This window comes from Sylvia atricapilla, chromosome 12 (assembly GCF_009819655.1).
Source record: "Sylvia atricapilla isolate bSylAtr1 chromosome 12, bSylAtr1.pri, whole genome shotgun sequence".
Taxonomy (NCBI): domain Eukaryota; kingdom Metazoa; phylum Chordata; class Aves; order Passeriformes; family Sylviidae; genus Sylvia; species Sylvia atricapilla.
Window position 1 is genome coordinate 8,092,482 of NC_089151.1, and position 25,291 is coordinate 8,117,772.

At 59.4% G+C, this 25,291-nt stretch overlaps 3 protein-coding genes and 4 non-coding genes across 15 annotated transcripts; 2 read left to right on the forward strand and 5 right to left on the reverse strand.

Annotated features, from left to right (window-relative positions):
* Positions 1-984: 984 nt before the first annotated feature.
* MTSS2 (MTSS I-BAR domain containing 2) lies at positions 985-13,791 on the forward strand. Of its 8 annotated transcripts, none has more exons than XM_066327749.1 (14): positions 985-1,273; positions 4,941-5,002; positions 5,112-5,185; positions 6,919-7,003; positions 7,185-7,276; positions 7,361-7,435; positions 8,136-8,293; positions 8,374-8,481; positions 8,551-8,648; positions 9,148-9,355; positions 10,083-10,160; positions 10,382-10,558; positions 10,639-10,804; positions 11,512-13,791. In XM_066327749.1, the coding sequence occupies exons 1-14, from the start codon at positions 1,205-1,207 to the stop codon at positions 12,282-12,284; spliced, it is 2,223 nt and encodes a 740-aa protein (XP_066183846.1). In that variant the 5' UTR covers positions 985-1,204; the 3' UTR covers positions 12,285-13,791. The 8 variants fall into 8 exon arrangements, with proteins under 8 accessions (XP_066183846.1, XP_066183844.1, XP_066183851.1 ...); XM_066327747.1 differs by having other exon boundaries at positions 986-1,273; positions 9,145-9,355; XM_066327754.1 differs by having other exon boundaries at positions 986-1,273; positions 9,229-9,355.
* A 343-nt stretch (positions 13,792-14,134) lies between these two features.
* Positions 14,135-16,533, forward strand: LOC136366314 (C-signal-like). Its single transcript, XM_066327300.1, has 6 exons — positions 14,135-14,272; positions 14,791-14,842; positions 15,068-15,255; positions 15,338-15,496; positions 15,614-15,724; positions 16,420-16,533. Exons 1-6 carry the CDS (start codon positions 14,135-14,137, stop codon positions 16,531-16,533), a joined length of 762 nt encoding a protein of 253 aa, XP_066183397.1.
* A 1,388-nt stretch (positions 16,534-17,921) lies between these two features.
* Positions 17,922-23,495, reverse strand: IL34 (interleukin 34). Of its 2 annotated transcripts, XM_066327756.1 has the most exons (7): positions 23,433-23,495; positions 22,316-22,657; positions 22,118-22,221; positions 21,743-21,820; positions 21,483-21,656; positions 18,486-18,624; positions 17,922-18,386 (listed from the first exon to the last, which is right to left on the reverse strand). In XM_066327756.1, exons 2-7 carry the CDS (start codon positions 22,341-22,343, stop codon positions 18,367-18,369), a joined length of 543 nt encoding a protein of 180 aa, XP_066183853.1. In that variant the 5' UTR covers positions 22,344-22,657; positions 23,433-23,495; the 3' UTR covers positions 17,922-18,366. The 2 variants fall into 2 exon arrangements, with proteins under 2 accessions (XP_066183853.1, XP_066183854.1); XM_066327757.1 differs by lacking the exon at positions 23,433-23,495 and having other exon boundaries at positions 22,316-22,719.
* On the reverse strand, positions 18,698-18,768 carry TRNAG-GCC (transfer RNA glycine (anticodon GCC)). The gene has a single exon. It is a non-coding gene; the product is annotated as a tRNA-Gly (tRNA).
* Positions 19,459-19,529, reverse strand: TRNAG-GCC (transfer RNA glycine (anticodon GCC)). Its single transcript has one exon. It is a non-coding gene; the product is annotated as a tRNA-Gly (tRNA).
* TRNAG-GCC (transfer RNA glycine (anticodon GCC)) lies at positions 20,520-20,590 on the reverse strand. The gene has a single exon. It is a non-coding gene; the product is annotated as a tRNA-Gly (tRNA).
* On the reverse strand, positions 21,192-21,262 carry TRNAG-GCC (transfer RNA glycine (anticodon GCC)). The gene has a single exon. It is a non-coding gene; the product is annotated as a tRNA-Gly (tRNA).
* Positions 23,496-25,291: the final 1,796 nt, after the last annotated feature.

Sequence of the window (25,291 nt, forward strand, 5' to 3'; positions counted from 1 at the left end):
CTCACTGCTGCTGAGCAGCCTCTTTCTACACTTAGGGACTGGGTTTATGGAGAGAAATTCCAGCCGGCTGCTGGAGTGCTGAGCCATAATTGTTTCCTTATGGGTGGCTCTTGACCAACACGGTCCAGAGCAGTGTGGGCATCATCAGCATAGGCTCAAGACTACTTTTCTGGCAGGAGGGGGAATTGGTGGCCTAGGCTGAAACCCTTGCCCCAGCTGAGCATCACTGCAGTGCAAGGGGTAGGGAGGTTTGCTGGGGCTCAGCCTGGCACCCCCAGATCGCAGGAGGCTGGGACTGGGGCCTTGGGATGGATGTGGGAAGGGTTTGTCTGCTTACAGGCCATGCATTTCCCATGGCTCCGTGATAATCGAGTGCACATTTCAGAGCTGTCGTGTAACTACTGCAGAGGGACTTCACCCTCCAGCACATCTTGGAGGGTCAGGAAGGCAATGGGGGTCAAACACCCTTTGGGGAGAGGCAGCATCCCCCCGGCGCCTCCAGAGGTTTGGGACTGCCCACGGGCATCCCACGGCATCTCCAAGTGCAAACTCCTTGGGGCTGTCCTGCTCCTCACTCAGCACCCCAAGATAATCCCTGGGGGTTCCTACGCCGCCACGGGAACAAACCCCGGTGCTGCCCCCACCAGTGCCGCATCTCCAGGTATCCCTCGGGTTTCCCTCCGCTGTAGTCCTGGGGCACCCCGTTTTGCTCCCCGATCCCCCCCCAAGAGCATCCCCGAGAACCACCGGGGCTGCCCCCCGCTCCGTCATCCCCGCGCGTCCTCCGGCTTTCCCGCAGCGGCTCCCGGAGCATCCCTGGGGCTGACCCCGATCATCCCCCCCTCCGCCCGCAGCCCCCGGCCCCGCGGCGGGCGGCGCATGTGCCGCGCAGCGCCCGCCTCGCCCCGCCTCCGCCACCGCCCCGGGCCGGAGCTCCCCGCGCCCCGCTCCGCTCCGCGCCCCGCTCCGCGCCGCTGCCAGGGGGCGGCGGGTCCGCGCAGCACCCGCGGAGGGCGACAGGGAGGGAGGGAAGGAGGCAGGGGGGCGATGCCCCGCCCGGCTCCGCCGCCGCTCCGCCACTGTGCCCCCCCCGCCGCCGCCGCCGCCGCCCGGGCGCCGCCCGCCCCCCGCCGCCGCTGAGCCTGGCCCGCCGCCGCGGCCTCCCCCGGCGGCGCCGCCCGCCCCGGGCTGCCGCAGCGCCGCGATGGAGACGGCGGAGAAGGAGTGCGGAGCCCTCGGCGGCCTCTTCCAAGCCATCATCAACGACATGAAGGTAGGGGATTCCCCCCCCCCGCACCGCGCACCCCGGTTTTGCTGTCGTGACAGCGCTCTCCCCGCACCGTTCTCCCATCACCCGGCTTCCCCAGGCAGCCCCCGCGCTGCCGCCGCCGGTGCCGGTCCCTCGGTGGGTACCGGGGCTCTGTTGCCCAGCCGCGAGATGGGGATCGAAACCCCGCATCGGGTATCGGAGCCCGAACAGCAGCCTCACAGTGAGAGTCGGGTCCCACGTCGGCTGTCGGAGCCCGGCACGGGTTGCCAGAGCCCCACATCAGCCCCCTTACTGGGCATCGGAGCCCTGTGTTGGGCATCGGAGCCCTGGGGATCGCAGCCCCGCATCATCTCTATAACCACCGTTGGGTATTGGAGCTCCATCCTGGGGATTGCAGCCCCACATCATCCCCAGATCCGTCACTGGCTATTGGAGCCCCATTCTGGGTGTTGCAGCCCTATATCTGCCCTGTTACCCTTCACTGGGTATCGGAGCACCATGTCTGGCATCAAGGTGTCACACTGGGTGCCAGAGCCCCACATCAACCCATAACGTGCATCGGGGCCCTGCGTTGGGCACTGGAGCCCGTACTGGGGACCCTGGCTCCGTATCAGCCCTGTATCCGTCTCCCGGTGCCGGAGCCCCTTGTCGGGTGACACAGACCTGGCATCACTGCCCCTCGGCAGGTACCACTGGCCCCACACCGGGAATTGCCACCAATTTCAGGCATCACGTTGTCCCTGCCCCCACCACCCCATGCCCAGCCTGGATTTCTGCTGGACCCAGTGGGGTTGACATCAGTGGAGCAAAAATGTCCCCCAGCTCCTTGATCCCGTTTCCTAACCCGGGAAGAGGATATTGCCTCCACCCTCCCTGGGAACAGGATGGGGCTATGTTTAAAAAGACCTTTTTGTTTGTTTGTTTTCATTTAAAAAAAATAAACTAAAAATGCTGGGGGGCATTTCTGGCTAGGGCTAGGTGGTGAGGAGGGGACTAGCCATGTTTCTTCATCTCGGGGGGCTGAAATTCCCACAGCCAGCTCCAGCGCTGGGGTTTAGCCCTAGTCATTTTTGGGACGTAAAAGCTCTCTTCCTCCTCCTCCTCCTCTTCCCCTCTTCATGCTGCAGACCCGTCCAGACAATGCTGTCATTGCCAAAGCAGGGGAGGGGGATAAAAAAAAAAAAATAAAAGCCTTGCTGGGAAGATTAACCCCTTCGAGGGGCAGTGGTGGCTCTGCAGCTGGACTCTGCCCCAAGCTGGGAGAAAAGCTCCAGGGAGAGCTCTCCCAACTCTCCCCAGGGCAGTGGGATCCAGGGCTGGTGGGAAACAGGTGCTGGGGTGGTCAGCTCCCTCCCCCAAATGCCTTCACCCCAGCCACCCTCTCCAGGCTGCCTGGCTGAGTCCTACACTCCCACGGGGGAGGTGGGGGCAGCCCCTGCCTCAGTTTCCCCATTCCCATGCTGAGGCTTCAGAGGGGATAACCCAGCCCAGAGCTGTCATTTCCCATTGACATTCCCAGCACCATCTGGATGCGGTTGGACTGGGGACCCCTCACCCAAGGAGACTGGGCTGGATTCAGTTTCATGCCATTTGAAGGTGGGAAAGATGAAAGAAAAATGATGAAAAAGAAGGAAAACCCCACCACACTACAGCTGGGGCTCAGCCAAGTGCCAGTGACACCTGAGGGTGTGCTGTCCCCATCTTCCAGCCACGTGGGTGTCCTGGCACGGGCACTGGGGGACAAATAACTCTCTGCTTGAAGAACTGCCAGCACTGAAGGGCAGTGATGCGCTTATGGTCCTGTGGCTGGGACCCCTGTGCTGGTCACAGGACAAAAGGACCTTATTTTGGTGGTGGATGGCTTTTTCAGCACCCCTTGGCCTGTGGTGGGGAGAATTTGTTTGTTGGTGACAGTCCCTAAGCTGGCTTCATTCCTGTTGCCTCTCCTCTCGTGTTCGGTGTCCCTGAATGACCTTGGCATGTCCTTGTCCCCATTGTCCTCTTCCCCATCCTCTTCATGCCTGGCATCACAGGGGTTTAGGGGCATCACAACCTGCTCCCTTCTACAGGGGAGCCTCACTTGCTCTGCCCAGGGTGGCCAAGGAAGGTGGCCTGGGGACAGTGGCCCAGGAATGGTGGCCCAGCCCTCTGGCAATGACAGTCGCTGGGGACCAACAACCAGAGGGTCACTGCTACAAATGGTGTGGGAAGTGGCACCCTCAAACACTTTCTTGCTGATTCATGAGGAAATAGAGGCCTTCGTGGTCCCAAAAAGCAATGCTGGACTTTCTCATGCCCCCTCAGTGCAAACGTTGTCCCCAAAGCTGCCACCAAGCCATAGTGCCCATGGGGATGTGTGGTGATGTACATGTCCCAGCCTGGTGGCTGCCCTAGGGGAGTTTACAGATGCCTGTCACTGCTCGGATGGCAACACCAGGATAGCACCAGGATGTTGTCATTGGGACAACAGGACCAGGATTGACCTCGGTAGGATAGCAGCACCGGCACGGCTTCACCAGGACAATGACACAGGACTGGCCCTACTGGGATGGCTTTGCTGGAATAGTAGCACTGGGACCAGCTTCACTGGAACAGCATTGGAATGGCCTTGCCAGTATGGTGGCACCTGGATAGCTTCACTGGAAAGATGGCACTGGTATTGGCCATGCAAGGCTGGCACTGGGATGGATGGCCTTGTCAAGACAGCACGGGGATTAACCTCACCAGGACAACATGGACTGGCCTTGCTGGGATGGTGACACTGGGATAGCCTCACTGTATGGTGGATCAGGATCAGCCTTGTTGAGATGGCACTAGGATGGCCTTGCTGGGATGGCGCTGCAGCTGGCATTACTGGGGAGTCCTCACTGGAATGGCACCAGCATCTTCTCCTGGGACTGGCTTCACTGGGACAGCCAGAGTCTTGTTGAAACAGTGGCACTGGGATGGTGGCAGCAGCACAGGTCTGGCATGGCCTCACTGAGATGGTGGCACTGGGACTACCCTGGGATGACTTCACTGGAATGGTTGCATAAAGACAGCTCTGGAATAGCCTTGGCACAAAGGCAGTGGGACTGGTCTTGCACACATGGCCTTGCTGGGATGGCACCAGACTGGCCTCATTGGGACAGCACTGGGGTGGCCTCCCAAGCACCTGTGCTCTGTCCCTGTCCCCACACAAATGCCTCATTCATGGCTTCAGGGACTCAAACCTCCTCTCATGCCCTGTTGGTCTTTGGGCTCAGGGGAGGTGAGGACTGGGGCTCCCATCTGTGGGACTGGAACTCTCCATGAGGGTGGGTTTGGCCATCAGTGCTTTGGGGGGAAGCTGCGGGCGCTGGGGGTGACTATTTTACTGCTGGCCAGAGGCTTTAAGATTTTTCATTTCATGCCCTCAAATTTCCAAACCTATAACCTACCTTGACCCCCATGAGGAAGAGATCACTCAAAATCCTGAGGTCTCCATGCTCTGTAAGTTTGGGTGGCCAGACTGGAAAAGGAAAAAAAAAAAGCAGGAGGGAATTGTTGTGCTCAGCCTTTATTAGCCATCAGAGAAGCTACTGAGCTGCCCAGTCTCCCTGCAGCAGTGAAGGGAGGACCTGCACTGACTGGAGAAGCAGTGCAGGGGATGAGGGGCCCTGTCTCTCACCATCACCTTTGCTCCTTGCAGAGCTCCTACCCCATATGGGAGGATTTCAACTCGAAGGCCACCAAGCTGCACTCCCAGCTCAGGTGAGTGACCATAGAGGGGGTGGGACATGAGAGAACCCCCTCCTCACTGGCACATCCCAGTGTGTCCTGCACACACTGAGTGTGTCCTTCCTCGCTCTCTCTGCCTCAGGACCACGGTGCTGGCCGCAGTTGCCTTCCTGGATGCCTTCCAGAAAGTGGCCGACATGGCCACCAACACCCGAGGTAGGGTCCTCTCTCCTGGGGGTGGGTGTCCCCAGGCTTGTCTGGGCAGGGGGACAGGTGGTGACTGTCCCCTCTGTGGTGTCCTCTGCCCACATTTCTGGGGTAGACTTCAAGCAGCAGCTTCACCATCCCCAGAGAGATGTCCAACCTGTTCCCACACGTAGGTGGAGCATTCTCTGGGAAGCAGCATTGGAAAGATGGAATGGGGAGGGGGAAGGAGGTGGGCACCCATGTGGGTGCTGCTCCTCACCACCCATGAGTGCTTATCCACATTTTCTGGTGAGGCTGGGACGTTCAGCCCCACGCTATGGTCTCCTGCACCCATCTCTGACCCCCAGGATGCGCAATCCACCTTCCTTGTCCCTGGCACCCATCTGGGAAGTTCCATGGTGGAGTCCTGGCTGCTCCAGGGGTCTCCAGGGAAGGGGAATTAGCTAGAGGGAGTTTAAGGAGTCCAAGCTCACCTGTTTTGGGGACAAACCCCAACTCACGAGAAGAGTGACTGAAGAGCCAAGGCTGCATGTGTGGTCCCCCATACTGTTGGGGAGTGAGGGGGAAGGATCCCCAGACCCTCTCTGGGTGCCCGCTGGCAACGAGGAGCCACTTCCCACTGCTTGGCTTCTGCCAAGCAGATGGTCCCGGGCTGGTTTGCAGACTGGCGGCATCCAGGCCATCTGGAGCCACGCGAGGAGGAGGAGGAGGAGGTGGAGGCAGCAGCTTGAGCCAGGATCAGCTTTGCCTCCAAACCCACTAGCCCACTGCACCAGGGGGATTAGGGCTCCCCCAGCTCCCTGCTAGCCCAGGCAGCCAAAGCAGGGAGGAGGCACAGGGGCAATGCTGGGGACAGCTGGGGACCAGCACCACAGGAGTCAGTGTCACCCTGCAGTGCTGCTATACCTGCAGGGCTTTTTGAGAGGGTAGGAACCAGAGCAGCGCCGTGGGGAAACTGAGGCACTGCGTGGGGGCTGGCTGCTGGCCTTGCACACAGTGCATGAGAATCGGATTAGAAGCAGCAGGAGCTGGGATAAGAGCATTAGGAGCTGGATTAGGAGACTACCTCGGTGCAGGAGAAGGCCGTGGCCCATGGGTTCCCCTATTTCCATAGCACTGGGGGACTGAGTGGCATCCAAAATTCCTGCAAAAGGGAAGGAGGTGTTTTTGGGGGCTTTTTTTAGTGGAGAGGAAGGCTGAATGTCACTCCTTAGTTTGCACCCAAGGATTTTTGATTGCCGTTTTTCCTGGGATTTGCCAGCAGCACTGCCACCATGTGGCCATCCTTAGGTTTCAGCGTTAACAGCGGTTTCATCTAAAAAGGATGCTCCTGCTGTCTGCTGTTCACAAATATCTTCCCCGAGGAGTTTGGACTCCCTTTTTGTCCACTCGAGGTTGTGCCTGGAGGTGTGGGACAGAGCTGACTGCTTGGAACTAAGCCAGGGTACCTCATCCCTTCCCTCCCCTGGACCCCCAGTGCCAAATTTAAGACAAACCAGGAAAAAATGGGAGTGAATTCTAATTTCAAAGCCTCCAGAAGAGATATTTAGTGTTTCATGTATTAGTGGATGATGATTTATTTATTTTGTGGATTTATCGTGGGAAAAGTGTAAAATGTCCCCAGTGCATCCCAGTGCTGATCGTCCCTGTCACAAGCCACCCTGCTCCCACTGTACAAACCGAGCTGGGACTGGTGTGGGAGTGTCCCTGCCCTGTGTCAGCAGCACTTTGCTCCCCCCCAGGTGCCACAAGGGACATTGGCTCGGCGCTGACCCGGATGTGCATGCGGCACCGCAGCATCGAGGCCAAGCTCCGGCAGTTCACCAAGTAAGCAGGATCAGGATCAGCTCGGCCTCCAAACCCACAGGCGTTGGTGACACGGCCTGGACAGGCTCATCCCTTGATAAAGGAGGGGATGCTGAATGTTGGCTAGGCATGGGAGGGGGGAATGGCTCCCCTCTGGCTCTGGCACTCTTCCACACTCTCTGCTTCTCTCTCCCTGCTCCAGCGCCCTCATGGAGAGCCTGATAAACCCTTTGCAGGACAGGATTGAGGACTGGAAGAAAACTGCCAACCAGCTGGACAAGGACCATGCAAAAGGTACGGGGGAGATGGGATGGATTTGTGCAGGGTGGCTGCTCTGCTGGGCAGGGATCCCCTCTGACAGCACTTCTGCACCCCCAGAGTACAAGCGAGCACGCCATGAGATCAAGAAAAAATCCTCTGACACCCTCAAGCTCCAGAAAAAGGCTCGCAAAGGTGAGTGGGGGTCTCCTAGGGGGTGCCCCCCCAGCCCCTCTGCAGCACCCCCAGCCAGGGCTGGTATCCCGGCTGTGGCACTGCCAACCAGGGGGTGGGCACTAGGGGGGTCCTGCTGCCCCCCCCGTAGAAAGGGAGGTGCCAGCACGGCCCCGGGGGTGGCGGGGAGGCGGGGCATGCGCCCCAGCCTTCGGCCTCTTTTCACACGTTTTCTCTGTCTCCTTCTCTCTTCCCTCCCCTCCACATCCTTCCTGTAGAGCTACTTGGTAAGTGAACTGCTGCCCCCCACCACCGGCCCCCTTCTCTGCTTCCTTATCTACTCCCCCCAGTCTCCCCAGCCTCTGTCTGTCCATCCATCCATCCACTCCCTGTTCCCACCCTCACCCTGCTTTTAGCTTAGCTTAGTGCACCCCTTATCCTGAGGCGATGCCAGCTTCACCATATGGCAGCCCAAGGGGTCCTCTGGTCCCAAGTGCCAGGGATGGGGATGGGGTGGCAGAGGAGCCCCCTGCCCAGGGCTGCTGTGGGGTGAGGGTGCTCCTGGACCTTCCAAGGATATGGGCACAGTGGGTGACCTATGGTATCTTGGAATGTGAGGATGGGTTGATGTCCCCAAGCTGGGGGAATGGCAGTGGCACCGCCAGCAGACCGGGAAGGGTGTCAGGGGAGCCCAGCACTGACACAGTGCCCCATGTCACAGGGAAGGGGGACCTGCAGCCCCAGCTGGACAATGCGCTGCAGGACGTCAATGACATGTACCTGCTGCTGGAGGAGACAGAGAAGCAGGCAGTCCGCAAAGCCCTCATCGAGGAGAGGGGCCGCTTCTGCACCTTCATCACCTTCCTGCAGCCCGTGGTGGTGAGTGTTGGGGGCCAGGAGGGTCAGGGGTTGTTGCTTCTGCCCAGTGGGTGCTGATGCTCTCTCTCGTCTCCCCTCAGAACGGGGAGCTCACCATGCTGGGCGAGATTACCCACCTGCAGGGCATCATCGAGGACCTGGTGGTGCTCACCGCTGAGCCCCACAAGTTGCCCCCCGCCAGTGAGCAGGTCAGTAGGGACGAGCCAGGGGAGCAGGGGAGCATCTTTGGGGAGATTTAGACCCCATCTTTCCTGCAGGTGATCAAGGACCTGAAGGGCTCTGACTACAGCTGGTCCTACCAGACGCCCCCGTCCTCGCCCAGCAGCTCCAGCTCCCGCAAGTCCAGCATGTGCAGGTATGGTAAGGTGGGCTTCACACCCAACCACAGCCAGGAAATCCAGCCCTCTTCGTTAACCTCAGTGGCTTAATGATGCTTACGGCCCTTGGGGATGCTCACAAGGTGCATGTCCACCTTCTCATGTCCATATGGGCAAGTGGCTCCCATTAATATGGAGGAATTGGTCCTAGCTACTGGGCAGGGCTGGTGGACCAATGGGGCAGGATGAGGGCCTTACACATCCTCTGGGGTCTGGGGACGATGTATGCTGTGCATGGGTGTCTGGGGGCAAGCATACCACCTCTGTCATGTCCCCCAGCCTGTTCCCTGCCACAGGGCCACCCCAGGAGGCAAAGGGACACCCCCAGGAGGACTACATACCTCAATTTCCCCAGATTGGGATGTGTGGCAGGGCGCTGGCCATCCTGCCACCTCCAAACCCCTGTCTTAAATTCTCTTTTCCTTCCTTTGTCCTCCCCACCGGCGTGTCCCCGTCCCCCCGGCGCCCCCCCAGCAGCGTTAGCAGTGCCAAGGGTGGCATGGCGTGGCCCGGCGGGGCTCAGACCTGCTCACCCAGTTCCACCTATCGCTACCGCAGCCTGGCGCAGCCCCCCGCCGCCGCCACCCGCCTCTCCAGCGTCTCCTCCCACGACTCCGGCTTCATCTCCCAGGACGCCGCTTATTCCAAGCCACCTTCCCCCATGCCCTCGGACATCACCAGCCAGGTACAGGGAGGGTGGTCCGTGCTGCCGGCCTCCGTGCCTCAGTTTCCTCTTCCGTAGAACGGGTGGGTGGTGCAGGACAAGGGTCCAGTGCAGAGGTGATGAGACCCACCTCCAGAAGTATTTCCATATGTGTTGGCATCACGGGAAATAAATACTGGGAATATTGAGGGTGCCTGCCATACTTGGGGGCATCCTGGGCCACACAGCAGAGAAACCCCATCCATGAATTCTGCCAGGCATGGGGCACAGGTATCCCTCTCCCTGTGCCAGGAGAACAGGGTGTTTCCCAATTACGCAGCCCCATAATAGCCAGTTTGTGCCAGTCACCCACCAGGCAGCATGGAGCAAAGCTTCCCCTTCATGCTGCACCATACCCAGTGCCAAGGATGCTCCAGGGTCCCCAAGGAGTTGCCATTCCCACCTGTCCACGCTAACCTGGCATCATCAACCCAGCAAGGTCCCCACTCCCCAAAATACCTGTTGGCTTTGCATGGCTTGGGATGAGAAGGGGGAAGGGTTGGGGCAATGCATCATCTCAGTTCTTGACCCCGCTGGCAAGGTCGCATCCTGCTCACCACCCTGCATCCAGTGCCAGAGGGGAGGAGGGCTGGGGGCCTTGCTCAGCCAGGGGAGCTGTGGGTGCTGCTCTAACTGGGGTCGTGGCTCTGGCTTTGCTTGCTAACTGCCTCTTCTCTCACCTTCTGGCTCTCGGCTCGTCACGGCACAGCAGAAGTCCTCCAGCTCGGCGTCCTCAGAGGCATCTGAAACCTGCCAGTCAGTTAGCGAGTGCAGCTCCCCCACCTCGGTTAGTCCTTGCCATCCCACCAGGGTTGCATTTCACACGTGGTTCCCTTCTCACTTCATGGTGTTCAGCCCCCAGACCCTCCCCTCCATTCCTGCATGGGGCAGAGCATCCTGAGCAGCGCCCGTGGTGGCTTAACACAGGGGACATCAGCTTGAGACCCCTCCTGCCACACTCCTAGTCCCAGTGTCACCAGCATGAACTGCATGCCTTGCCCGTTGCAGGACTGGTCCAAGGCCAGCCCCTATGACCAGCCAGTGGTCCCTACCCTGCAGCGGCGCAAGGACCGTGTGGAGCACCTGCGGGAAGCAGAGATGGGCTCTCCTGCTGGGGGGTACCCGGGCATCGGTGCTGAGGACACTCCCAGGCCCCGGATGTCGCCGGCTACAATTGCTGCCAAGGTACCAGCACAGAGGTGGGGGGCTCCTGGGGACTCCCAAAGGAGGAACCGGGGTGCTGATAGTTCCTCTTGCCCCAGCAGCATGGGGAGGAGGTGTCTCCTGCTGCCAGCGACCTGGCCATGGTCTTGACCCGTGGGCTGAGCTTGGAGCACCAGAAGAGCAGCCGGGACTCGCTGCAGTACTCCAGTGGCTACAGCACGCAGACCACCACTCCCTCCTGCTCTGAGGACACCATCCCTTCCCAAGGTAGTGGCACTGGGGGTACTTGGGAGCACCTGAGACAGCACTTAGAGTCGGGAAGTGCACAGCAGAGGTCTTGGTGGTCCTGAGGCACATTTGTGTGCTCTGGGTGTCATAGGATTGGGCTGTAGTCGTACTGTGTAGGGGCTGGCAGGGTGCCACAAATAGCCACAGCTTTTCCTGGTTATTTGGGTGTTAGATGGAACTCAATGGGTGCAGTTGTGCCAGGAAGTGCCATAACAGGTTATGGTTTGCAGTGATGTGTCTGTGTGCAGAGGTTGAGTACAGGTGGAGATGTGGCAGATGATAGGTGATGGCAACAGAGTCAGTAGTTGGAGGTCATCTGTCATGATGTTGGCATGATAATGGCTGAGCCAGTTATGAGCACGTGGTGGTGACAGTGGAGATCAGCTGTGATCATGTTGTAATGGCTGTGGTTGGGGTGGTTGTGATGATGACAGTTTGGTTTGGTTGCGATTTCAGTGTGATGGTTGGGGCGACTGAGGTTTCCTTCCAGTGGTGATGTTTGGTTTTGATGGTGAGCATGTTGTGCCAGCAGTGATTGGGACAGTAATGGTTGTGTGACAATCACGGTGGTTGAATATGGTGGTTGTGCTGCAATTGGAGGTGGCAGGGGCTGGCTTTGTTGGCATGGTTGGGCTTGGCTACCCTCTGCCTACCCAGCCAGACTGATGGTGCTGCTCCCTCCCCAGGCTCCGACTACGACTGCTACTCGGTGAACGGTGACGTGGAGTGTGACCCCCAGAGTGATTTTGACAAGTCCTCCACCATCCCCCGCAACAGCAACATCGCCCAGAACTACCGGCGGATGATCCAGACCAAGCGTCCTGCCTCCACCGCCGGGCTGCCCACGGGCACCAACCTCCCGGCCGGCACCACCCCGGGGGTGGCCACCATCCGCCGCACGCCCTCCACCAAGCCCTCGGTCCGCCGTACGCTCTCCAATGCTGGCCCCATCCCCATCCGACCCCCCATCGTCCCCGTGAAGACCCCCACAGTGCCCGACTCCCCTGGCTATGCCGGCCCCACGCGGGTGGGCAGTGAAGAGTGCGTCTTCTACGCTGACGATGCCTCTCCGAACCCCCTGGATTTTGCCAAAGCTTCGCCCAAGAGGCTGAGCCTTCCCAACACTGCCTGGGGTGGCGGTGCCATGGAGATCTCTGTCTACCCCGGGGCCGGCCAGCACCTCTCCGCTGAGGAAGAGGAGGACCAACAGTTGGCTGCCAACCGGCACAGTTTGGTGGAGAAGATTGGGGAGCTGGTGGCCGGCGCCCACGCCCTGGGGGAAGGCCAGTTCCCCTTCCCCACCGCCCTCGTGGGGTCCGGCCCCAGCGAGGAGACCCCCGCGCCGCCCCCCGCGGCCTCCATGGACCCCCCGGCCGAAGACATGCTGGTGGCCATCCGGCGCGGGGTGCGCCTGCGCAGGACCGTCACCAACGACAGGTCGGCCCCGCGGATATTGTGATGATGCCCCGGCCAGTGGGGATGTGCCCACCGTGGCCAATGGACCCCCGGGGCAACAGCTGCCCCTCCCCGGGAACCCCCACCCGCCGCACCCGCTGCCCTGTCCCTCCCTGGTGCCCCCTGCTTTCTGCTCCTCTGTCTCCTCCTGCCCTGCCCTCTCCCTACATCCCTCCTTCACTTGCTCTCTTTGGCCCTCTTTCTGCTTTTTTTCTCATTTTCTCCTTTTTCCTATTTTTTCTGCCTTTTTTTTTGTTGTTGTTGTTCTTCTATGTCACTTTTCCTTCTCTTTTCTTATTTTCTTCGTTTTCCCAGTTCTCTTATTTTCCCCTTCTTGCCCTCTTTTTCTTTTCCCTTCTAACTCTTTTTTTCCTCCCTTCTGTTTTCCTCTTTTTTTCCTTTCCTTGCTTTCCTCCTCTTTCCCTTTGTTTCTCTTTTCCCCTCCCGCTTCCCCTCTCCTCTCTATTTTCTTTCCCCCGGGCGCAGGCGGGTGGCCCCAGCCGCAGCAGGAGAGGACAGTGCCAGCAGGGCTGTGGCAGCCGTGGAGCACCAGGAGCACCAGGAGTGGGGGGCCCTGGCCCCATTCCCCCCAGCTGCCTGCCTGGGGCCAGCACAGCTCAGCCTCATCCCAGCGGGCAGAAGCAATGGGCTGGGGATGCAGGGGGGGAAGAAGAAGTGGGGGACGTGTGAGAGGGTGGGGGGCTGAGGGTAGAGGCACTGCAATCCCCTCTGTTCTTGGGGGGACACCAGAGTGCAGGGACTGAGGATGCTGAACCTCCACCTTGCCCCCCCTCACAAGGACCACTTGGGACCCCCCTCAAGCCCCCTCACTCTCTCTCAGCACCCACAGACCCTGTGCAGGGTCCGCTCAGAGGTGGTTCCAGGCACAGGAGTTTTGACTCAGAGCCCCCAAGCAAAGCAGCTGATTTCTGCCGGCGGCTGGAGGAAAGCACAACCCCCCGGCCCCCGCTGTACATAGTCCCCGCCACCCTGCTGTCTGTCGCATCGCAGCCCCTCAGCCCTCCCCCTTAGGAATAACAATTTAGTTCTCCCCCTTTCCCCTTCTCCTGCCCAGAACCGCTGAGGCCAAGTGACAAATGTTTGGGTTTGAGGGAGGGGGGGGATCTCTTATTTTGTACAGAAAACAAAAATTCTTTGGAAAAGAAAAAAAACCTGACCTGTCTTTCGACTGAAGTAACTTTTCTGGTGCTGTTGTTAACTTGGTCCTTATTCTTTCCTTTTTTTTTTTTTTTAATTTATTTTTCTCCCTCGTGTTCCCGCCTCTGCCGCCACTCCCCTTCTCCCTGTCCCTCTGCCACGTTTCTTTTTCTTTCATTCCGTCTTTTCTTCTTTTTTTCTTTCTTTCTTTTTTTTTTTTTTTTTTTTTTTTTTTTCCTTTCTGGTGGTAATTCCCCTCTTCCCCCCCTCCCCCGTTTTCCATAGTCACTGCTACAAGTAACGAATGCACTGTGAAGATTCCAGTATTAATAAAGGTTGTACTGTAATTAATAGCCTTGCCTGTGCTCCTGTGGATGTTCTGGTTCTCTGGGGTCACCCCAGTAATGGGGAAGAGGTGGGAGGGTACCATTACCCCTTTGGGGTTCCCATGCCTTGAGGGAGGTGGATGTTTTGGGGTTTGGAGGATTGCAACAGCCCTATGGTCAAGGTGACGGGTGACCCTGGGATGCAGAAGAGCATCCTGCTGCCCCATCCCCTCCAGAAGAGGGGGTGCAGGCGGTGCCCCCTGCCTCCACCCATCCCAGCAGCACCCGCAGCGTTGCCACCTCCCGGATTATCGAGGCCGATTGCCAAACCTCGCTGGGGCAGCGCAGCCGGCTGTGGAGAGCAGTGGGGATGGAGGGGCTCAGCGTGGGCAGTGTCCTGCTGACCGGCTGTGATGGCGGGCTGGGCCTGGGGCTGCTGAAGGGCTTGCTGGAGCAGCCCAGCCCACCTCGGCGCCTCTTCGCTGCTTGCCTGGACCCCCAGGGCAAGGTAGGGAGGGCGCCGGCACAGGGGGACAGGAGGGAGTCAGCTCTGGGATGGGTGCCTGGGGGATGCCACAATCGCACCTGGAACTGGGAGGCTGAGTGCCAGCATCCTGCACAGTGAATGGCATGGAAAAATACATGTGACTATATATAGATATATTTATATAGAGAGATACAGATACAAAACAAAAATACATATATGTATTAAATACTAAAAATACCTATGTATGTATTAAATATGGGGGGTTGTTGGGGTTTTTTCAGTTGGTTTTTTTTGGTGGTTTGTTTTTTGCATCTCTTGGCACAGGTATGTGCACGATGGGGAGTGTGGGGGGGCTGCTGGGAGCTTTGGAGCTGCCGGGCTCAGCCAGGTGCAGAGAAGCAGCGACTCATCTCAAATTGCTCCCACTGGGTCCTGTTGTAACCTGTCGGCCGTGACATGAGGGGCCACCCTCCTCCCACCCTGGCACTGTGCAGGTGTCACCCTCCACGTGACCCCCTCCCTCTGCTTTCTCCACCTAGGCTGTCAACGAAGTGGCTTTGGGCTTTCCCAACGTCGTGATCCTGCCTCTAGGTAAGTGCTGGGGCAGGAAACTTCTTAGGATTTAATTGCCACCGTGGGTGGCTCCAGGAAATGCCACCAAGCAGGTGGATCCCTTGGTTTGGCTTAGCTCAACCAGGTCACTGATGGGACCAGGAGGATGCTCAGTGGCTGGGAGTTGCCTCTTGCCATGTCCTACAGCATCTGGCCAGGGTCGTGGCGACCAGCCTGCCCCCAAACCCTCCTGTCCCCATGCAGATGTGACAGACCCCAACAGCATCAAGGCAGCAGTGGGGAAGGTGAGGGAGGAGGTGGGAAGTGCTGGCCTCAACCTCCTGGTTAACAACACCAGCACCACCCGCCGCAGCACCTTGGCCACCGAGACAGCAGAGAACATGAGCCTTGTCTACACCACCAACACCATCGGGCCCCTGCAGACAAGCCAGGTGAGGACACAGGCAACCCCTGCCCCAAACACTGGGAATAGGGAGGAAGAGGATGGTGACCCTGAGATCCCATCCCCTGCAGGCCTTCCTGCCCCTGCTGAAGGAGGCGGCTGAGGCCAAAGGGCAGCGTGAGATGAGCTGCAGCAGAGCTGCCATCATCAACATCTCCAGCATCCTGGGCTCCATCGAGGTTGCAGAGGCTTGGGAGGAAAGGCAGGACATCTGCTACCGCTGCAGCAAGGTACTGCCACCTGGAGGATGGGGAGGAATTCGGGGGTCACCTCCACTGGGATTCCCTCCACCACTGGCCATGGCGTTGCCAGGTCATGATGGTAAGGAGGGGAATTTACCCTCCCAGGCTGCTCTGAACATGCTCACCAAGTGCCTGGCCCTGGAGTACGGGAGCAGCGGGATCCTCTGCGTGTCTGTGGATCCTGGACATGTGACACCTCCCTTAGAACCGGGGATGGTGAGTGATGGGAGGTGCATGGCCATCCTAGCTCAGCACGGTCCTCCATTCCTGGGGGCATCCTTTCCCTGGAGCACCCCTTCCCAAGACCACCCCTTCCTAAGAACATTCAGTCTCAGGGTCATCCTTTCACAAAGAAATCCCTTCCCAGAAATATTCTTTCCCACAGACATCCCTTTCCATGGACACCACTTAATAAGGCATTTCTTCTCATGGAAATCACTTTCCCATAAACATTCCTTCCTGAGACATCCTTGACCGTGGACATCTCTTCCCTGGGCACCCACATCTGTGCAATCCCTTGGTCCCACAGTGGCTGTGCCACCACAGCAAGAGGACAATTCCAGCCTCTCCCCTCAAAACATCCAATTTCCTATTTTTTATTTCCTTTCCCATCCTCATGGCGTGTCAGCAGAGGGCACCCCGGTCCTGCACTTGGCTGTCCCTTACCCTCCTCTGGCGGACAAACGAGTCACTTTTTAATTAGGGATGAAAAAATTAACTTCGGTCCTTTCAGCACTCAAATGAGGGACAATCAATTTGTGCAAAGCTGCATCACTTGGCTGCTGGAGCATCTCCAGCTGCTCCCAAACCAACCTAGATGAAGCTGGCATTTCACCATACCATGGGTGAGACTGGGGGTGTTGGGATGGAGAATCTTGGCTCACTTTTTCCCTTGCCCTTGGGTGTGACAGGGCCCAGTGACACTGGAGGAGAGCGTGCGGGGCGTCCTGCAGCTGCTGGCCCAGCTCTCAGCCACCAGTAATGGCACCTTCTGGGACTGGAGAGGGCAGAGGCTGCCCTGGTGAGAGCAGCATCTGCCCACTGAGCTTAAATAATTAATTAAAGTGAATTAATTGCCATTTCCAGGCTCAGTCTGATTCGGGGAGGGAGGGGGGGAGAGAGAGAGAGAGAGATGGGCAGAGGAATAAAAAAAAGGGATGCACAGGTTGGAGGATCAGTTGGACTTGCTGCCCCGCTGGCCTGGGATGCTGATTTGAGCTGGGGCAGCATAAGGAAGGACCAAGTGTGGTCCTGAATCCAGTGCATCCCCTGGGGCCAGAACCCCCTGGGTATCCTCACTCTAGGGCCATGAGCCATACTGCTTATGGGGACATCCCAGACAGCCCCCAAACTCAGCCCTCATCCGGCTGAGTCTGCCCACCCCCAAACCTGGCCTTTCTATGCCCACCTCAAGGATGCTGCCAGGCATTTTTCTTGTTGGTTCGAAGCCAGCAAAGGTTCTTCCTATTCCAGCAGCCAGGGGGTTTCACAGCTGGTGATCTCCCAATTCTCAGCACATGCCTAAAGACGTCTTTTGAGACCTGGGCAGGGCGTCCTGGGCTGACTCTCCCTGAAACCATCCCTCATGGTAGACCAGGAGATATTGTTAACAGGCTCCCATTCTCAATCCTGTGAGTGCATTCTGTAGAAGCCCTCAGATGACTTTTTTGAAGCCATCTCTCAAAAGAGGGATCAGAAGAAAATGCACAATATCTCAAGTGGGCTGGACAGGCAGGGTTTGGGCAAGCTCATTGCTGTGGGGATGCTCTGGGAAGCTTGACAGGGGTCATTTTGCAGGGACAGCTTCAGTTTTTCCACACTGGAGGAGGATGAAGGATCATTCCCACACTTGACACGAAGGAGGCTGGGGCTCAGCCTCAAGGGCTGACGCAGCCCCAGGTAGGACCCTGGACCACACAGGGGCTCTGTTAGAGCCAGCAGGGATGGGAGAGAGGGTTGCTCTAGTTAAAGCTCTTATCAAGCAGTGGATCATCACTGGTGGGTTTTGTATGAGCTCTGCGTGGGCTTTATATAAACAGAATCTTCACTAGGAATGAGGGGAGGAGGAAAAGGAGGAGGAGGAGGAAGACGTTCCTCCACTCATGCTGCAGTGCTCATGGACTCATGAGCCTAAGCCATGAATACAACCAATTAAGGTCTCTAATAGCTGATGAAGGTAATTAACTTAACTGTAAAAGGGGGAGGCAGCCAGGCAGCCCCAGACCCTTCAGTGTGCCGCCTGCACCGCGCCGCCAAGCACAACAAACAAATCCAGATGTTTCCTTGCCAGAGAAGCAGCCGGGGCTGACAGAGGCAGCTTGGCAGGAGTCCCTTTATCAGAGCGTGTCTCTCCCCCACAGCAGTGAGAGGGGTGGCTGACACCCCAAAAGAGGCGGCAGTGGAGGCAGTGGAGTTCTGTTTGCTGGTCCTTTATTTTGGGTAAGGGTGGAGGCTCCCAAGGACCCAGTCAGAAGCTGAGCTGCGATGCTAGAGAATTAACTGGTGTTTAATGAAAGCTGAGGAAAAAGTACAAATCGAGAGAAACATGGTGATGCCTTCACCTGCCCTGTGGGCAAGGAGGATTGTGTGCCCCCCCCAACAGCTGCCTGACACAGGGCGCTGTGTCTGATCCCACACCCGTGCAAAGGGTGCCAGACGTTTCAGATGCACAAGATTCCACAGCCATGAACAGTCCCACAGTTCTGGAAGGGGTTGTGTTTGGTCCTGGAAGGAGTGGCATTTGTCCCACCTTTGCAGCTTCCTTGGGAACCCCCCATGGGGCTCTGGGAGGAGCAGAGCAGAGGCAGCATCCGAGACTCCAGGTCAAGGAGGTGTCGAGTGAGGGGTCTTCCACAGGGTTAGGTGGACTCCCACCGACCTGAACAGAGGGAACAGGTGACACGGTGTGGGACAGGGTCCCCCTGTGTGGCACCTGCGTCCCCCAAGGTCGGGCCCCCCACCCTGATCCACAACTCACAGGGCACCCCATAGAGCATCCGCATGACCTTGAGGCAGTTGTCCAGTAGTGCCTTGGGGCGCACAGCCTTGCTCCGGCTCTCAGCGCCCGCGCTGTGGATCAGCTTCACCAGATCGGCCACTACGGTCTCCACATCTGTCTGCAGGAATAGATCCACCAGGATGTCACCAAGGTCCCCCGGGGGACAGCAGGGTGCAAAAGGACACAGCTGTTGCATTGGCCGGGAATCGAACCCGGGCCTCCCGCGTGGCAGGCGAGAATTCTACCACTGAACCACCAATGCCAGATGTGCACAGCATCACGGCCCTCCCCCACACTCCCCAACCCAGCGGGCTGCCAGCAGCACGGACGGGCCCTGGCAGCTCTGAACACCCTCACACAGCACCCCAACACAGCCCTGATACCAAGGCTCCAGCCCATGGCAACGCCTCTTCCCGCTGCCTCACATCACCACCCACAAGGTGCGAGGAGAGGCCATCAGCAGCCTTCTGAGTTAACCCTCTGATGACACAACTCAGCAAAGCTCCCTTTCTCCTCAGAGGGGCTGCAGAACCTGCCCTGTGGCACAGGACAACCCAGCTACACTTCGGCTTCACACTGGGGACCCAGCCGTGACAGGCCACCCACACCTAGTACCCAAACACAGCCACCTTTTGGATATGGCAGCACCCCCCAGACCCATGCAGGCCTCACTGCCACCGAGCCAAAGACCCTTGTCACTGTCACCAAACCAGTGTCACTGCCACCATTGTCAGTGACCCATGGACAGTCACTACCCATAAGACAGGGTCCCCCTCTGCCACCAAGTCCCCCGTGGGATCACCAAGGTGCACTGGCTTTGTTCCACCGACAGTGACACTCCTCACATCCACACAGGGGGAGAGATATGCTGGAGAGTTGTGTAATCCCTCCAGGCACCCAGGGCAATTCCCGTGAGCCTCCCAGAGACGCTGGGTGCAAAAAATACAATCGTTGCATTGGCCGGGAATCGAACCCGGGCCTCCCGCGTGGCAGGCGAGAATTCTACCACTGAACCACCAATGCCAGATGTGCAGAGCATCCCAACCCTCTCCAGACGGCCTCACTGTCCCAAATCCATCCGAGTGAGTGCAATGTGGGCAGGCACTGCTGGTTGCGAACACATCACAGACACAGAAACACAGATGTGCACACACACACACACACACACAAAGAGGACCCCAACACACAGCTCTGGTACCGCCGTTCCAGCCCACAGAAGCGCCTCTTCTGCTGCCTCATCAATAAGGAAGGGTTGTCAGCAGCCTTCTGAGTTAACCCTCTGATGACACAACTCAGCAAAGCTCCCTTTCTCCTCAGACGGGGTGTAGAACCTGCCCCATGGCACAGGACAACCCAGCCACACTTCGGCTTCACATTGGTGACACAGCTGTGACAGGCCACCCACATTCAGCAATCAAATGCAACTGCCTTGGGGTGCAGCAGCACCTCTCGGCCACAAGCAACCCATGGCTGCAGGGAGTCCAAGTCAGGTGGAGGGGGTGGGACTGCAGAGCTGAAAGGCAGGGCACTGGGCTGCACTGATGAGGAACCAAACCCTGGCTTTTGAGAAACGAACACAATTGTCCCACTGAACCATATATGCCAGATTTGGAACTGCCCACAGTTGCCATCTGCCTCCATGGCCTGGGCACCCTCGACAGGAACGAGCACCTAAACCTTCACTGCCACTGACATAGCACTCCTTGGTGTCATTGAGCCAGTATCTCTCCCTGCCACCCAGCCGAGCTGTCATTCACCAAACCATCTCCTCCTCCTGCTTCCCAGTGGTACCAAGCCAGGGATACTCCCTGCAGGCAGGGCTGCCACCACCCTCGGGGCTGAGCACCCACACGAACTACAGAGTCAGCCCCGAGGGCAGATGCAGAGGGAGCACTGCTACAGAGATGCCCGAGGGAGCACCCACGGGAGGTCCGCAGGGGAGAACCTCTGAGCTATTCCATGGACACCCTAGCAGCCACCAAAGGACAGCAGGGTGCAAAAGGACACAGCTGTTGCATTGGCCGGGAATCGAACCCGGGCCTCCCGCGTGGCAGGCGAGAATTCTACCACTGAACCACCAATGCCAGATGTGCACAGCATCACGGCCCTCCCCCACACTCCCCAACCCAGCGGGCTGCCAGCAGCACGGACGGGCCCTGGCAGCTCTGAACACCCTCACACAGCACCCCAACACAGCCCTGATACCAAGGCTCCAGCCCATGGCAACGCCTCTGCCCGCTGCCTCACATCACCACCCACAAGGTGCGAGGAGAGGCCATCAGCAGCCTTCTGAGTTAACCCTCTGATGACACAACTCAGCAAAGCTCCCTTTCTCCACAGAGGGGCTGTAGAACCTGCTCCGTGGCACAGGACAACCCAGCTACACTTCGGCTTCACACTGGGGACCCAGCCGTGACAGGCCACCCACATCCGGCACAAATGGAACTGCCCCGGGGTTCAGCAGCTCCATCGAGGCACAAGAGGCTTGAGCAGGGAGGCAGAACCGTCACCGGTAAAACAGGGATGAATTCATGGGCATCTTCTGCCTGATGCCCCACAGTCGCCAGCCGTGGTAGTGTTACCCGGTGACGGAGGTTGGTGTGTATGACAGTCCCGTTCTCCCCTCCCCAGGTCTGCCGGTCCCCCAAGGGGGACGGGCTGCAGGCAAGAAAAAGGAGCAACTGTTGCATTGGCCGGGAATCGAACCCGGGCCTCCCGCGTGGCAGGCGAGAATTCTACCACTGAACCACCAATGCCAGATGTGCAACCACCCTTAGGCACTGCCTCAGGCCCCTGCACCCCGCTCCCAGCCTCTGTCCTTTACACCCCGTCCTCTTCGGTCCTTCTACAGGACCCACATGCAGGTAAAACCTCCATGCCCGTGCTGTCCCCTCCCGGTGCTCGTGGCTCAGTGCGTGTCCTCTGAGCACACGAGGGTGTGACGTGGGGCTGGCTGGGGTGCCAGGGCATCCTCACCTGCCGGTACTTGCTGTACTCCTCACCCAGGGCATCGAAGAGCTGGCAGAGTTCCTGGGTGTATTTCCAGGATGGGTGCTTCTCTGGCAGCACGTCACGGATCCGCAGCACCGCCTGGGAGCTGACATGGAACCAGAGGTACCGCAGTGCTGCCTCCGACACTGTCCCGTTGCGCTAAAGGGCAAGAGGGTGAGAGCCATGCAGCCCCCGTGGGTCCCTGGAGTGCCCCCATCACGGACTCCCCCCTGCCACCCTCTTACCAGGCGGGTGATGTTGGACGGCCTCAGCACCTCTTCGTACTGGACCTGAACTGTGTAGTCGATGGGAAAGTAGTGTTTCTGGAAAGGCAAGGAAGTGCAGGGGGGCTGGCAAGGGGCAAAGTAATGGGCACATCCTTGCCAGCCTCAACATGACACCAATGAGCCAGTGCAAAAGGCCTTTGATGTGGTCAGCCCCCAGCAGAAGTAGCTCTGGGTACAATTTGGCACAAATTGTCCCTGGTAAAAAACACAGTACCCAGCACCTGGCCACTCTAGAGCAGTGGGTGCTGCCCCCCCTACCCCATGTCCCCCCTGGAGCAAATGGGGACCCAGAAATGCCACATGTGCCCCCCCGCCCCCCAAAGCTGGGGTTACCATGTACTGCAGGCGCATCTCATACTGCAACTTGTCCTGGAGCAGGCGGGTGAGCTCGCATTCGCCCGGCGCCGCGGCCTCCAGCCCCAGCACAGCCAGGACACCTGGGCAGCCAAAGCCAGCGGCGTCAGCCCCCTCAGGGACACCCACTGAGGTGACTCTTGAGGCCATCCCCCCCTCTCCCCCAGCTGTACTCACATAGGACGGCAGCGTAGCCCTGCTGCATGTTGATGGTGGCCGTCAGTGGAGCCCCAGGCTGTGCCTACATGGCTGGGGCTCACCGGGAGCCTCCAGGGCCGTGGCGTGGATGGTATGGGGACAAGGGACAGGTGTAGGCTCCGGGCACTGGCTGCTCTCCGCTAGCCCCGGACAGTTGTTCCCTGCCATGGATGGGGGGTTAGTCCCCCTTCCCGGCAGTCCCCGCTGGCTTCTCCTCTCCAGCTGCTGGCAGGGAGGCAGCAGGTCCCAGGGCCGTCACAGTGTGTTGGCAGGGATGTGTTTGCAGGGGTGCAGGAGCACCCCCGGACTGCAAGAGGGAATCTGGGGGAAGAGAGCCCCGGCTGCAGCCCCAGGGCAGGACACCCGCTGCAAGCCCTGGGGGCGGCGGGGAACGGGACAGCCTCGCGTGAGCCTCGGGTGGCCACAGGACTGTGGGTGGCCGTGGAGCCGTATATGCCTCTGTCCCACTTGGGGCAGGGCTACCAGGGCTTCCCTGATGACACCCTCAGGGGATTTCCAGGGAAGGAGGAAGATCAACCCAGCCCCGTTATTCCCAGCGATGAGTTAGTCCGGCCTCAGCCGAGGCGCGCTGGGGGATGGGGCTGATGAAATGGCCAAGCCACCGCATGCCGGGTGCCCACGCAGAGGTGTCGCGTCCCTACACCCCTGTGAAGGGGGCTCTGCCATGCCCCCACGCTGCGGAAAGAGACCATAGCATGTCCTTGTGCCACATCTTCCACAGCGTGTCCCCTTGCGAAGTAGGGTGTGTTGTGTCCGTGCCATAGCCCAGCACAGAAGGGGCCCCATCTGCGTCCCCACGCCATGTCCGGCGCCAGGGGGGCCACGCCGTGTCCCCACGCGATGCCATGTCCCAAGGGAAAGCAGCCGTGCCGTGTACCGCGCCGTGCCCGCACGCCGAGGCGCCGCGCAGCGTCCCGGCGCAAAGGGGTGCCACCCACAATCCCTAGTGAAGGGACCTCCGCGCCGTGTCCCTGCAATATGTCCCCAGGCAGATACGGCCGGGTCGCGCCCCCGAGCGGGGCCGTGGGCGCCCGGCCGCCCCCCGCGCCCCCCGCGCGAGGCTCCGCGGACCCACCTGGCGCGGGACGCGTCCACCCGCGGGCGGCGGCGGCGGCGGGGCCGTGCCCGCGCTTCCCGGGAGGCGGGCGGGGGGCGGCGGCGCGGGAGCGGGCGGGGCGGCGGCCGGGGGCCGGGCCGGGAGAGGGGACCGAGCGACCGCCCCGCACGGTCCGGGGAGAGTCCGGCCCTGCCCCGCCGCGGGTGCGCGGCGACCACAGCTGCGTGTGTGTCCCCAGGGTGGGGAGCGAGAGCGGGAGATGGCCCCAGGGTACGCAGGTAGCCCAGGCTGGGATGTTCCCAGGGTGCTTGGCTAACCCTCGCGACTATCTCCCTGTTCTTCTGAATGCTTTGCTGTTCCAGGCAGGTGTTCCCGGGGGTGCTCAGCAAACCCAAGCCGGGTGTCCCGGGATGCTCAGCTGCTCAGTTTCACCTGGCCAGGTACCCCCAATGTGCTCAGCTCATTCGATTGAATACCCCCAGGGTGCTTGGCCCATCCTGCTGGGTCCCTCCCTGCTCCTCGGAGTGCTTCACTGCACCGGCAGGGTGCCCCTGGGTGCTGGTCCAGCTACGGTACATGCCTCCTCCTCTCCTCAGGGTGCTGAGCCATCCCTGCACGGTGCCCATCGAACCCAGTCAGGTGCCCATGTGGCCCCTGGAGTGCCCACCTGACCACTCTGCACAGCCCCAGGGTCCCCGGGGTGCTCTGCTGTGCCAGCAATGACACCCCCACAGGGCGCTGGGCTTTGCTGGCCCGGTGTCCCAGGGCACTTACTGGGCTGAGTACCCATGGGCACCTTTTGGGCCAATCAAAGTGGAAGTCAGCCCAGTTCCTTCCCAGTACGCACCCGAGGGAGGGCCACACTGCAGCACTAATCTCAGAGGGGCTGAGGTATTCTTGGCTGGCTCCAGGCCAGCAGGACTCGGCTGCCTCTGGCCCAAGTCCACATCATCCCCTCAGGATGCTTCAGGGCTGAGCTCCTGCCAGGAGCAGGGGACATGGGACATGGGACATTGTCCTCCCCCACATCACACTGAAGAGGCCCTTGGAAGAGCCACTGTTTCTGTGCTCAGGGCTGCTGAGCATCCAAAGGGTCAGCAAAAAACATTGGCTATCAAAGAGTGGGTCAGTGCTCCCAGGGAAACGCGTGGGAAGGAATGCAATTCTGCCTGTGAGAGCGCACTGGGATTCCCCTGGCATGGAGTCAGGGCCACTGCCGTGCTCCTGCCAAGCTTCCCCTGGTCCTGGCCAGTCTTGGGCACAGCCCTTGCCTCTCCTCCCAGCACTCGTCGGGGACAAGATGCTCAGCTCCAAGCAGGGAAGGAGCTGCTCCAGCTCCTCACTCAGGTGTCCGCAGGGATTTTGCCCGCAGCTGCTGCAGTCGCTGGAGGAAGCCATTTAATAGCATTCCCTGCCCACGTATTCATCAGCCTGGCAGCTGGGACGGGGCGAGGAAGAGAAAGTGCGGAACGGCGCAGCACTGTGCTGGGGGCGGTTTGCTCTCCCTGGCTGCTCCTGGCTGGAAATGAGTGCTGGGATGAGCCCAAGGCAAACAGCTTCCAGTGCATAGCCCCAGGAGTTTTGCTCCCACACGGCAGCAGGACCTCAGACCCCTGTGGCTGCCGGGGAGAAGCCTCACAGAGAAACTTTCATTGTCTCAGAGAAGGGGAGCTGGGGGCTCAGGCAGCTCCCCACAAACTCCCAGCTCCTTCTGGCTGGAAACGGGTCCCTCCCAGGTTTTGCCTTTTACTGGAAGCAGGTTATTCACCAGGCACAGCCAAGAAGTAAAACCTTGTGCTGGGAACCAGTTTGGGAACATCTCAAGACGCCCCCTCCCCCACTTTCACTTTCAGGACACCAGCATGACAAATACCAAG